We start from the raw sequence: 13,603 nt of genomic DNA, 5'->3' as shown, positions 1-13,603 counted from the left end.
AGAGAGTGAAAGTAAGTGTCCCTCATGTTTTATCTCGTAGCCCTCTGTGCTCTTCCTTCCTACCTGCCATCCTGTCCCTACATCACACTGTTTATCTGTTTAATGTCTGAATTCCTGGAGGGTTGGTGCTGGATTTCTCTTTCTCTACGAACCCAGGGTACTAAGGCCCAGCACAGGGCAGCTCAGGGGCAGCACCACTTTAAGCCCAAGGCAGCCCAAGCCATACTCTATGAGCACTCACGTTCTGTGAAAGTTCCCTGTGCCCAGGGCCAGCCATGCTCAGGGCCTCCCCTCACCTGTACTGACTAGCCAGCTAGCCTCTGTGCCCACTGACTGCTGACCACCAGGACCTACTTAAGGCTCTCTTATAAAGCAAAAAAATGCATGGACTCATGACAGACCTGAGTTCAAATTCCCACTTGTTACTTATGTGGTCTTGGGGCAAGTTGTAGAACTTATCTGAATCTCAGGTTCCTTTCCTCATCAGTAAATTGGGGACAATGATCCCCAATTAGAAGGTAATTATGAGGGGGGCACCTGGGTGGCTCAGTCGTTAGGCGTCTGCCTTCAGCTCAGGGTGTGATCCCAGCATTCTGGGATCGAGCCCCGCATCAGGCTCCTGCCCTGGGAGCCTGCTTCTTCCTCTCTCCCACTCCCCCTGCTCATGTTCCCTCTCTCACTGGCTGTCTCTTTCTGTCAAATAAAATAAATAAATAAATAAATAAATAAATAAATAAATAAATAAATAAATAAAGTAATTATGAGGATCAGGTGTGACCACACCTGTAAGCCTTGTAGCGCTAGGGCAGGCACTGGGTCAACTCTAGTGCCCTCCCTCCCACTTTAAAGGGTGGGCACTAGGTGGCAGTCCATCTCAATCAGTCCACCTCCCCCAGGTGGCTGAAGCCTACAAAATTTCTCAGCTTCATGCTGGATTCTCAGCTTCCTAGGGGCCACACTTGAGGGAATCTAAACACAAACCCACACAAGTTACCACTGCAGCAAGACAAAGTCAGAGGCAGCCCCAGACAGTAGTCACCACCCAGCTGGGTAGGTTGTCTGAGCACACACTCATATACTCACAAATTCCAGAAACTTGGATCTTTTTCTGGCATCAGCTGTGTGCTCTGCTGGGCCTCTGGCCTCTGAAGTTGCCTTGCTTTGCTTGACTCGACATCTGTCAGACCGGCTCCACTGTGACCACAGGTGTCTTCCGTTTGTGACCAGGGCAGCTACGCTGCAGGGGCAAGCCTACGGAATGGCTTCAGGAAGACAGAGTGAATTATTCAAGTAACCACTAAAAGGCCTTGTGGCTGGAGCATGGAGAGTGAAGGGGAGGTAGTACAGACAAACTGGGAGAGAGAAAAAGGGGCCTGACTATACAGGACCAGTTGGGATCGGAGGGAGTATGGATGTTAAGTGCAATAGGAAGTCATGATGGGTTTGAGGCCAGAGGTAGGGGATTGCGATTTAATTTCTTTTCAAAGATTAAAGCATGAAGAATAGATGCAGTCAAGATCAGGAAGAGTAAATAGTCTGGATGAGAAAAGATGGACGTCAGGCTTGTGGGTGAAGTGGAGATAGTCAACGGTAGAGCAAACAGGCCTTGCTAGATTTGCTGGGTGGTTGAGGCCGACAGAGGAATCAAGGCTACCTCCAAGGGTTTTGGCCCAAGCACCTTAGAAGACTTAGTGCCGGGTTCCGAGAAAGTGGACACTGTGGGAAGAGCAGTTTGAGGAGGGAGGTGAGACGCTCGTGGTAAGTGGGGGCGTGGAACCGACAGTGGGATGAAGGGGAGATACAGATTTGGCGCTACGGATGCCTGGGTCTGGGGGTGAAGCCACGCGAAAGGTCGGGTCGCCTTAGGAACTAGCTCAGGACCCAGCCCAGAGGAAGAGAAGCTTCTGGGACCGACCGAAAGGCAGCGGCCTGTGAGGCAGGAGGAAAACACAGGGAGTTGGGCCACGAAAACCAAAGCTCCGGAGAGCATTTGCAAGAGGGGCGCGTGGAGGCGGAGCGTGAGATGGGGCGGGCAGTGGCTGATGAGAAGCCACAGAGATGGAGGCCACCGGGGGCCACACGTCTAAAGGCCCTACAGGGGACGCTTAGGCCTGGGGGCTTCTCCGAATGACGGGTCCGTAGAAGGCCACACTGGCCGCAGGGGATGGACGGACAGGGGTCGGGCCGTCGCAGGAGCGGCCTGAGGGCCAGCCCTGCGCAGCCGAAAGGGAGGGGCGGGACAGGCCTGCTGTCCATCAGAGCCCGCCGGCCAATCCGCAGGCTGCTCCGCCCCCGCCCCTCCCCGGAGAAGGCGCTCAGAGGACCCGCCTCCGCCACCGCCGCCGCCGCTGCCGCCGCCGCGGGTGTGAGGCGGCCGGGCCTGGCCTGGCTGGCTTCCTCCGCCGGGCAGCCCGCCCAGGTAACCGGGTTTGGCCGGCGGGCCTGGGGGCGCTCTGCACCCTCGCCTCTTCTCCCGGCCGCCGCGCGGGGAGCCGGGTTGAGGAAAGGGCTGCGGCTGGGCCTGTGCGGGACAGTGGGCTGGGCGGCCGCCTGTGCGTGTGCGACTGACTGACGGGCCGGCGCGGGGCTGCCGCGCGTGACGGGGTCGCTCGGGGCAGCGTGAGGAAGCTCTGCGGGACGGAGAAACGGGCTGGTTGACCGCGAGCGGCGCGCGCGCTCCTGCCGCCAATCGGCCCCGCGCCCCCGCCCGGGGCCTGTCCGGGGGTCGCGGGGCGCAGGCGCGGCGGGCGGCGGGCGGGGGTCCTCTCCACCGGCGCGCGGGCGCCTTTGTTCCCGGCGCGCGGGCCGGGGCGGGGCCTGCAGAGCCGCCCCGCCCCCCGCTCAGGCCCCGCCCCGTCTCCGCCCGCAGGACCCGCCGCCGGGCCCGCTCGCCGGCCGCCTCAGCCGCCGCCGCCTGCTCCCGCCGGCCGGGCCTGCGCCGCCGCCGTCGCCGCCGCCGTTCCCCCCCCTCCACTTCCACCCCCAGTGCAGAAGCCATGGCGGGCGCCGCGTCCCCCTGCGCCAATGGCTGCGCGCCCGGCGCGCCCTCGGACGCCGAGGTGCTGCACCTCTGCCGCAGCCTCGAGGTGGGCACCGTCATGACTTTGTTCTACTCCAAGAAGTCGCAGCGGCCGGAGCGGAAGACCTTCCAGGTCAAGCTGGAGACGCGGCAGATCACGTGGAGCCGTGGCGCCGACAAGATCGAGGGGGCCAGTAAGTGCGCCCCCTCCCCGGGGCCCGCTGCGCGCGGGGGCCGCGGGAGTCCGCGGTCGGCTCCCGCGCGCCCCGGCCGCTGCTGGAGTGACTTGGGTAAACTTTCGGGCCCTCCCCCACAGCCTCCGGGCCCGCCCCCGCTTCGGCCCCGGTGGTCACCGGGGGCGGGGGGCATCCGGGTCCTCAGTCACCTGACAGGACACCCCCTCCCCCGGCCCAGGGGGGAGTGTTCCAGGCGCTTTGCCCAGAGGCCTAAAACTCATAGCCGGTTGGAGACCGGCGGCGCAAATATCGGGTTCCCCCTGCCCCGGGTGTGGTGTTGACCCAGGCGAGGGAAGCCCAGGCTGCGTCAGCCCACCCAGCCCCAGAATCCGGAGCCAGACCAGACGGTCACCACCCACCACCTTTTATACCAAGAGTACTCCTGGTGAAACTTTCTGGGCCCCCGGGTTGGGCTCCATTTGCAAAGGAATCTTTGGGTTCCCTGAGTAGAACTTAGATGTTGGGGTAGGGTTGGTTTTGGATCAGAGCCAGACCTACTCTTCTCTCGGGGAGAGGGTGGAAGGTGGTCCTGTTTGGTTTGGAAAAGCCAGAGAGAAGGCAGTGGTTTTTTCCCGCTGCCGCTTTTGTCTTGAAGCTGAATTTTAGAGGTCTGCGTGGGTGGGCAGACATTCAGAGCCAAGACAGGGACTCTTGGTAAAGGGGTCAGGCTCCCCTTGCCCTTGGAAGCACATTCTCAAGACGTTGGCCCAGAAAGGCCAGCCTCAGTGCCTTGGAGTCAGGTACTTTGTTCAAGAGTGTGCAGCCGATTTGGGGTCTAGCCCTATGTGTCCTGCACCCTGTGTCCAATGGCTGCAGGGAGCCGGGAGTAGCTACTTTTGGTTTCCTGCCTCTTTGCCTTTTCAGGCTTGAGCTTGGTTGCTTTGGGACAGGTCTCAGTTGGGAGGAGGGAGTTGGGGGATTTTGAAAAACCCAGATCTTTCAGTGTTATGACACTTAGTTCATGCCTGTGCTGTGGCCAGATGGGCACCCAGCTCTGCCCTCCATACCCCCCACCTTCAAGTGTGAGAGGTAGTGTGTCTGCAACCCTAGCTTGTGGGTTGCTTCCTGTAAGGACTCCCCTAGAGACTGGTGTTAGAGCCAGAGCCAGAAGCAGGTCCATGTGGAGGAGGGGGGTCAGGAAGTGACACCCCCAAGGGAGGGTCCTACAGACCTCCTTGGGTATGGTATGTATATGTGTAGATGGGCGAGGAGATTGGGAGGAAGGAAAGTCTTGTGGTGAGGCAGCCATCCTTGACTACAAACTCCAGATCTGATACAGCTGCTGAACTTAGAAATGGCAGCTGCCTTTCTCTGTGCCTCCATCAGCCCTGTCAGCTATGGAGAAAATTTTAGCGATTTGAGAGGCTGGATTCCAAAGTTGTGGAAGGACAGACATTGCAGGGACCCAGATAGTCCTGGGGACATCACCCAGGCATCAAGACTCCAGGCACAGCCCCTTCCTTGCTTTTATGGTGCTCCCTGTGCTCTGCTCAGTTGGTGGCACTGGCCGGCGGTGGAACGATAGAGATTTCCTGGGTAACTAACAGGCTGCACTTCAAACCATGCATGTGATCAACAGGCGGTAAGTGCAGCACTGTGGTTGAAGGCAAGGCTGGATTCGAAGCCCATATATTAGTTGTGGGCCAGTTACTCATCTAGCCAGTTATTTTCTCTGAGCTTAGTTTCCTTATCTGTAAAACAGGAGTGGTAATGTATACATTATATATGGTTGCTCTGGAGATTAAATGAGAATTATCCTAAAACCTGTAGCACAGTGCCTGATACATTGTAAACATTTAATAAATGTAAGCTGTTTTTAATAACAATAGAAATAATAGACTATGACTGCCCTCCATCCTGGACTGTGAATGTTGAGGGAGGTGGAGTATGGCTGTAGGAGAGCCTGAGGGTATAGAAAGGGAGGAGGATGGGAACCAAGTTCACATTTCACTTAGATCACTACCCGGAAAAAGGGAGGAAATGGTTTTGTTTTGCTTCAACCCATCTCCTCACCGACCTACCTATCATATATAGAACAGTACCTGACAAAGTAGAATTTGTGGAGTAAATCTGTGGAGATTTGCACACCTGACTCCCGGGTGTAACTATCTTGTTTGTAAATTGGGGCCTGAACAGGAGGGAGGGGTGTGGAGAGAGAAGAGTCTAGTCCATAGTGTCTCAGGTCTTCAGGGGATGGTGACAGGAATGCAGAGGACCCGATGGCCCCAGCTAGAGAAGTACATATTCAGTGATCTCGTCAGCTGGGGGTGTAGGCAAAGATATAGGAGCCTTGGCCCTTTGATTTTGGAGGTCCAGATTAAAAGGCTGAGTGAAAATGCTAGTAGATGCTTGTGTAGGGTTCACACCTTATTGATGGGTGCTGATCCCTGCAGCTCCCCTCTACAGGCTCTGAGGAAGCTTGGGCTGCCAGCTGTGTCCCCTGCCGTCTGGCCTTTTCCTGCTGACTCTGTCAGGGTTCTCCGTAGTGCTTGTAGCCTGGCCAAGGAGAGAGGCACTTCTGCCCCCAGGGTGTCTGTGGACCCAAAGGAGGGGTGCCGTGGTTCAATGAAAATGCACAGCACTCGTGGGACAGGCCTCATTCTGACCTGACTCTGTGCCTTCTCACTTTGCCCCTTGTGAAATGGGGCTGACACGTGCTGATTTCTAGGGTAGTAGTTGGGCTCAAAAGAGGGGTGGGGAAGTGCTTTGGTACTAGTTGTCATGGTGATGTGACAGGAACCAGGTTGATGTTTGGCTTTTTATGTTGCAGATACTGACATGAATACAAAGCAATTACAGACTTCCTGCTGAGTGCTACAGAGACTTTTCATCATATTTTCTTGGCTGTTTTCTTGGCTAATCTTCACAAGGGTCCTGAGTGGGGGGGCTGTGTCTGGAGTCCCACCCCATTTTACAGATGAGGAAATGGAAAATACAGGGAGTGAATTGTGCCATGGGGTGATAGTGCTAGTATGTGACAGTCTCCGCTGGACCCAGCTCTGCAATCATTGGCTGGCCATCCCAAGAGGACTCTCAGCCCCAGGGTTGTGCTGCCGGTGCACCTGCCTCAGGCCCCTTACCCAGTTGCTCCTCTAAGGAGAAATTTTTGTGCCTAGACCTGCATTATAGACCCTCCGCTCCTCTAGGTTCTGGCTCCACACTCTTCCTTCTGATGCTTTTCTGGGGTGAGCACGTTCAGTCAAGGGTCATTGTAGGCAGCACGGCCTGGGTGGAAGCTCCTTGGAGAGCTCTGAGTGACAGCCATGCTCATCTGCGCGGACTTGTGGAGCCTCATGCTTCCACTTTGATTCTTCCCTACTCTTCTACATGCTAGGCCTCCTTAGGTGGTGAATGAAAACAGGTCCTTGCCCTCAGGGAAACAGATGATGATAATTCCTAGTCGTACCTTTGATAGGGTGGGGAGGTGGTGGCAGAAGAGAGCAAACTGCTCAGACAAGGCAGTCAGGCTCAGAGAGGAGGTGATATTGGGACCAGTTGTCTGGGGCTTGACCTCTGTGTCTGTCAGGCTGGTGAGGAGACAGACCACGAGGCTTGCTCTGCTAACTGGGCCCAAGGTGCCTGAGGTAGGCAGGCTGGGTGTCGTGGGGGTTTTCTTTGTACTGGTTGATTGCTCCCAGTGGGAAAGGGGCAAGAACACGTGTCCGGATCTCCAGAGCTAGCCATCCCTGCCTATGTGTTTCCTGTCTGACTGTAGTTTTTCCAGGGGAAGTCAGACCTCTTAGTGTTTCCTCAACGCCCAAGGCTTACCCTGATGTGTGGGTTTCCAGACCAGCTCTGCCAGGCCCCCCGTCCAGCTGGGGCTCTCTCTTTCCTGTGAACCTAGGAAAGGGGCCTGTTTCACAGATGACTGGAGAAGCTGAGCACACCCAACATTGCCCCTCCTCCATACACACCTCCAGCTGAGGAGAGTCCTAGGAGAAGTGGGGGTACAGTTGGAGGAGGGATATGTTCTTGTACACCTTGTGGAGTGCTTTGTTCTCCACAAAGCTCTGTGTGAGAGTGTTTGTGGATGCCATGCTTCCCTGTTTGGGGGAGAGTGTTGTCTTTGAGAACAGTATAGTAACAGGTAACAAGATTCTAGGCAGAGCCAGGGATAAGGAATGGCCGTGAGCAGTCGTTGGTAATTGACCCACTGGAGGTTTGTGGCTTTAGACTCAGTCCGATTTGGGTTCAAGAGACCGTGTGTGTGTGTGTGTGTGTGTGTGTGTGTGTGTGTGTGTACACGTGTGTGTAGGTGCACACATATGCACAGATGCATAGGCTTGAGTCACTGGTCAGAGATCTTGGCCACTAACCTTGTTTTGTGCAGCCTCTTGGAATGAGGGACATTTATTCAATAAATATTGTTTGAACACCTCTTATTTGCCCAGTGCTAGGCACTAAGGGTGAGTAAGACATGGACTGTGCCATTGAGGAACTCCCACATTCCTAGAAGAGACAGAATTGGGAACGTGTAATTATAACCGTGTGTGCTATGTACCATAATAAAGGTCTATACCAAGAGCTCTGTGAGTGCAGAGTAGCAAGCTCTGCTTAGTGAGCTGGGGTTGTGACAGAAGAGAGCCAGGAAAGGCTTCTGGGGGTGGGGGGTGACCTGTGAGCTGTGCCTTGACTGACGGAAGAACTTGCCTGTGCTTGGGTTGAGCACGGGGGATCCCTGTGCAGGGGTCAGTTATGCGTTTAATGTGGTAGAGGTAAGGCTGGGGCTGGTTGGGAGCAGTTTAGGGAGAGCCACAGGGTGCCATGCTCTTGGGTTTTGCTCCGTCCTGTCAGCACAGGCTGAAGTGAGGCTGTCTTGTGTTTTATCTCCGAGAGGTTGAGGGAAACCAGTAGAGCGACTGCAGTTTGCCGGAGAGAGCTGATGAGCGGGGGCAAGACTTCCTCTTGAGGCCAGGTAGGGACGCAGCAGCGGTGGAGGGCTAGGGGCTGGGGCTGGGGGGATGAGCCAGTGGAGCACAGTGTTTTAACATTTGGATTCTGAAGTCACACTGCCTGGGTTGTGCCACTTACTTGCTCTGTGACCTTGAGTGTGTGACTGGGCTCTTTGTCTGCAAAAGGGGGACATAGTAACAAACCGCATTTGTCTCATAAGGGTTTTGTGAAGATTTGAGGCAGATCTTCATAGAGTGCTTCACAGGGAGTGTGGTGCAGTGGGAGCTCTGACGAGGAGGATGAGGATTATGTTCCCCGGGAGGACCCAGGAGTGGAAGGGAGCCGATGTACCCATCCTATTGAGGGGCTGGAGCCTGACCACCAAGCCCTTTGATTGGGAGATGAGGAGCCCACCCATTTTCTCGCTCCAGGCTCTCAGCAGCCCCGCTGTTGTTGGGGCTCTTTCCTGCTGCTGACTTTTGCAAGGTGACAGAGCAGTTGGCTGAAAGCAGCTGCTGTGGTATCATATTAGCCTATTTCTGTGTGCCTTGTGCCGATAAATGCTATCTGAGCACATCGATTTGGAGACCCCTTTCTTCTGGGAAGTGCTTTAATGCTCCCCCCTCAGTATGATAGGGCCTGTCTCTACCTCTCCTGTCACTATTCCTGTCGGTCTTCATTAACTCATGGCATCTCTTCCTATTCAGTGTCCTTTCCTCTGATGTGGCTTCAAAGAGGTCAGAGATGGATAAGCTAGAGGGGGAAAGTGAGACCCAGTGTTGCAAAGTCCTGATATTAGGGGATAGGAGACTTTTCCCCCCTCTCTCTATTCCCTTAGAATTGGAGAAGTCAGTGGGGACTTGGAGGAGAGTCATGGGAGAAATGGAGGTGGGGTAGGAGGAGGGGACTGAGCTGGTGCTCTGTGCAGAGTGCTTTGTTCAGAGAGGCATGGTGCCCATGCTTCTTTGAGAGCAGTATAGTAACAGATGACAAGACTAGGCAGAGCCAAGGTGGTGAGTGGCCTCAAGCGGCTGTTGATGCTTGGACACTGTATGACTGAAAATTTATGGCTAGAATCAGATTTGGGTTCAAGTCTCAGCTCTTCCTGTGATCTTGGACAAGTAACTTTGACCTATGTGAAGCTGGTTTTCAATTGTACAAGTAATTTCTTCCTCACAGAGCTGTATATTAAAATAGTCAAATGAGGTTGTGTATGAGAGTAAGAGATTTTATGTGAAAGTGCTCTGCACAGCATTTGGCACTTGTGGGCACTTAATAAGTATTTGTTTCCTTTGCTTTTGCCTTAGCTAACTATAGAGCTCCAGTTCTTTCCCCCGCCAGGTGTGGCCACTGGTGGCTGCTCTGACAGCCTGGGCTGGAAGTCTGTTTCCTGCTTGTTTTCTTTGTTCCCTCCCTGAGTCTGTACACTGAGGACTGGAGCATGAGGAGAATTGGTATTTCCCTAGTGCAGCAGAGTTCATGGAGCATAGTCTCACTTGTGGTATTGTTTGAGTGCCCCCACAGCTCCGTGAACCGAGGGAGGGCAAGAATGGTTAGCTCTCTCTTAGAGATGAGAAACCAAGGCCCCAAGGGTAAGGTCACACAGCAAGTTCATGGCAATGCTGGGATCAGAGCCTAGGATCTCTGATTCCCACTACAGTATTCAGTTATTTTTCCACTCTTCAGAAAATGACAAGAAGATAGACTGTTCTGTAGGACCGGCATGTTTTCTTATGTGGACAGAGTGATCTGATCTCCAGTCTTCCCTCTGGCCAGATGTGCTGTTTGACCAGCCCAGGCTTCTGTCCATGGACAAATTGAATTTAGACCCTCCATCTGGATTATCTGCTGCCTTCCTCTTGCCATGGCACCCCCATCAAGATGCTTTCCTGTGCTCTTGCTGGGGGTGAAGATAGCAGGTGATCTGAGGTAGGAGGACAGAAGAGCCCTGCTCTGACCTGTTGTGACTGGCTCATGATGATGACTGCACCTGAGCCTCTGCAAGGAGACGGGGACCTGGAGCTCCATGCTCTAGGTACTCTGAGAAGAGCTTCTCCAGGACCTTGATGACAAGCTCAAGTGCATACATTCATCCCATGTGTTTCTTCATTTGCCCGTGTTTACTGTGGGCAAGCCGCTGTGTGTTAGGCCTGCTAAGCTGAACGTGAGAACTGCAACCTCTGGCTTGTTCCAGTGATAGTAGGTGTCTACCCTGGTGTGCTTTATCACTATAGCTACTCTTTCCTTAAAACAACAGTGAAAAGCCCCCAAACTCCGGCCTTCTTGGGCCTTGTGGCACACTGAACAAGCAGGATGCCACTGTGCTACCCTGGCTTTGGACTCTGGCATTGCTGATGTGCCAAGCACCGTGGAGTCCAGTAAAAAACGTAAAGGTTAAGATAGGTATAGCCAAACAGGACATCAGCAACCAGACAGAAAAAATAATTACAGGGCCTGGGGAGTGCTGTGGAGGAACCAGAGGCCGTTCTGTCAGTCAGGAGAGGTGAGGGGGCTCTGATAATGAGCAATCCAGATCTCTTTCAGTTGCAGACAACAACTAAGGCTCATTTTTAACTTATACTACATCTGTGTGACCACGACAAGCCACTGTGCTTGGTTCTGGAGAATGGCTTCAGTGGCTCTGGGTCCACCTCCTGGTGCAGGGCCCAAACACTGGGCAAACTAGGCTGGAGAGGGCTTCGGACAACAGGCTGGGGAGGAATTCATTTCCGTTGCTTGGCGTGGGCAGTGTTGCGGGTGGCTCTGCTGTTGTGGCAGACAGACTGCTGCCCGCGTGACTGGGCTCTCTGTAATAGGTACCTTTGTGTTCAGACTTGAGGTATTCTATCTGTGCCCCTGCCTAATTGTCATCTCCCTGCTGTGCCCCTCCTTGAGCTGCCCCTGAGCGTAGTCTGTTGAGGCCACGGCTTTCCTGCTCTCAGCCCCGAGGTAGAGCCTCTCGTTGCCTCCTCATAGCTGCTCCCAGAGCTCTTTTGCTGGGTATGCTGGTGCCTCCACAGGGAGCCTTCAGGAGAAGGGAAGAAGGAGGGAGGGAGACAAGTGTGGGAGACGGGTCTTCTGTGACTACTCTGGGGTTGGGGCCATGGAGTTGGTTACTTTGGGGGAGTCTGTGGTCCTAAGAGATAGGGCTCTGAGAATCTCTGCTTGCTGTCCTCATTTAGCTCTTAACATTCTCCCTCCTCTCCTTATAACACTAGTTCCTTTTGAGGTGGTGCTTGGCTAGCCTTTAAGAGGCTGCAGTGGCCGTGTGCCCAGGCACAAGTACTAGCTCTCTCCCCCACTCATCACCTCCTAGGAACTGGGCCCATCCTGGGGGAAGCAGGGAGGGCTCCTTTTTATAGCCACATGTAGGCTTTGTGTATAGGCTCTGCTGCTTCCTTCCGGGCCCTTCCCGGTGTTGGCGGGTGGCCTTGGCTTCAGCAGGACTCAGGATGCAGAATAAATGGGCGGGGCTTTCTCCTGCAGAAGACTGGCATCTCCTTTTCTGAGCCCATGCTTGGCACAGAGGAGGCTGGGTTAGCAAGCAAGAAAAGGAGGTGGCTCGATCTTTGATCCTGGGAAGCTTGCACTCTAGAACATACAGAATACCATGAAAGCCCAGAGGCAGCAGGAGACAGTTGTGCCTAAAGTATTGTAGGCTGAACCTAAGGGTCCAGACACAATCAGCTTCCTTTCTGTTGCAGCCCATCCTGCCCTTGTGGAGTCCCTCCCCCTGCTGCCTGGCAAGCCAGCATTGGTTAGAGAATCTGTACAGAGGCTGTGAGGTGCCTGGGAGCAAGGCGTGGGCATGGTGAAGAGTGGGTGGTCTGACGGAAGCTCCAAGCCCTGGCAGTGAACACTGACCAGACTGGTGAGGGGCTGGGCCACATTAGGTTTGACCACTTGTTTGTGTGAGATCTAATTCTAACTCAGTAGGGGTGGGCCGTTCACTTTGGGGTTGGCTTCCTGTTTTCTTGGACACCTGGGGCTATGGCTGAGCTGAAATGTCCTGAGGGAAGTAGTTGTTTAAGGGATGCTCCCAGGTCACAGTGTCCTTGGCTTGGCCTTGTCCGTGGGGGGGAGTAGGGCATTGACCACACTCGGCTTCTGGCTGTGAAGCTGTGAGTATGTGGTGGGTGAATTTTAGCCCCATGGGACTGAGTGACTTCAGCCCCAGGCCCCAAGAGTACGGGCCAAGTTCATAGAGTGACTAATCCTGGGAAGGAGAGCAGGAGCTGGCCACAGGTCCCAAAGGCTTTTCAGCCTACTTGGGGGCAGGAGGTCAGCTGGGAGGTTGGGTAGTGATGGGGTGTGGGGGCTCTGCAGACCACTCTTCCCACCCCTCCACCCCCCCCCGCCCCCGTTCCAGCTGATGGCCCTCCCCTGTTGGGAGGCAATTCTCCTCTTCCTACCCTAATCACTCTACCTGAAGCAGTAATTGAGTATAATGCGCCTGTGGCCTTTCTTGGGAACTCTTAGCATACCCACCGAGAAGGTTAGAAAGGGTAGCATATGTCACTTTGTCAAGGATTTTACTAGGGGCCTCTTGAGGCTAGCAGTGAAATACAGAGAATATCCCCTGTAGTGACAGCGGAATGCCTGGAGCCTGGACCATTTTCACGAGGCTGTCCTCCTGGGCCCTGGTGTAAGAATTGGCCCACACTGGAAGGGTGAGGCTCTGTAGGCTAGAGTGCGTGGCAGCAAGGAGCCTGTTAGGGGAGGTGAGGCCAGAAAGTGTCTTAAGAGGCTACAACTAGGAAATTAAAATCAGGATTGGAAGTCCTAAGGTAGCCATTCCTCTTGACAGGGGAGGCAACTTTGAAGAGTCCTAGCTGGGCTTCCTGGGGAGGCAGTGAGTTCCCAATCATCTTGGAGTGAGGTCAGAGGCTAGATCATACATCAGGGCCTTGCCTGCCTGGGAAGCAAAAGGAGGACAAGGAAAATGCCTTGGCTTGGGCTGGCATGGCCCGGAGGGAGTGTGGCCAGATGCTGAGGAGAGGCTGGGCCCAGCAGCTCTGGAATGGGAGAGGCCTAGTGGGGTGCACAGAAGAGGATGTCTGAGCCAACAGACCTTGCCTTCATGACTTCCTTCATTGCTTAGCACATCTCCAGACTCCTGGTCAAGGTTGACTCTGCTGGGGGTCTAAGGGTTGGCCCCAAACCTCCCTCCCTTCCCCCGAGGAGGAGCAGGGTGTGTGGTGGTGGTAACATGGAAACCAAAGAGGTGGGGAGCCAGGGCTGGCATGGGGCTCCACAAGGAGCTCTGCAGAGGAGGCCTCTGCTGTCCGCCTCCCACTTCAGCCTTCCCTTAGATCTCTAGCCAGAAGCTCCTATTGTTTCTTTGGGGGGAGGGGCAGATTTTCCTAATGCATTCTATTTCCTGCAGGCCCTGGAGCCTTAAAGCTGACAGGCATGGTCCATGCCCTCAAGGAGCTCACACTCCATTGGAGAAGAT

The 13,603-nt window shown here is 54.6% G+C and overlaps 1 protein-coding gene across 3 annotated transcripts in view; it reads left to right on the top strand.

Annotated features, from left to right (window-relative positions):
* Window positions 1–2,337: 2,337 nt before the first annotated feature.
* Window positions 2,338–13,603, top strand: part of PLCG1 (phospholipase C gamma 1) — a 36,697-nt gene continuing 25,431 nt past the window's right edge. For 2 of the 3 annotated variants that reach the window (XM_045804626.2, XM_045804625.2), the window contains exons 1-2: window positions 2,338–2,419; window positions 2,870–3,213. In XM_045804626.2, coding sequence (XP_045660582.1) covers window positions 2,997–3,213 — 217 coding nt within the window. In that variant the 5' untranslated portion in view covers window positions 2,338–2,419; window positions 2,870–2,996. Of the gene's footprint in view, window positions 2,420–2,869; window positions 3,214–8,079; window positions 8,171–13,603 lie in introns of those variants that run through there. The other variant, XM_045804627.2, reaches the window with a different exon arrangement.

The sequence above is a fragment of the Ursus americanus genome, chromosome 22 (genome assembly GCF_024610735.1).
Source record: "Ursus americanus isolate L20-20 chromosome 22, mUrsAme1.1.p, whole genome shotgun sequence".
Classification (NCBI taxonomy): domain Eukaryota; kingdom Metazoa; phylum Chordata; class Mammalia; order Carnivora; family Ursidae; genus Ursus; species Ursus americanus.
This window is presented reverse-complemented; position numbering and strand designations above follow the sequence as displayed.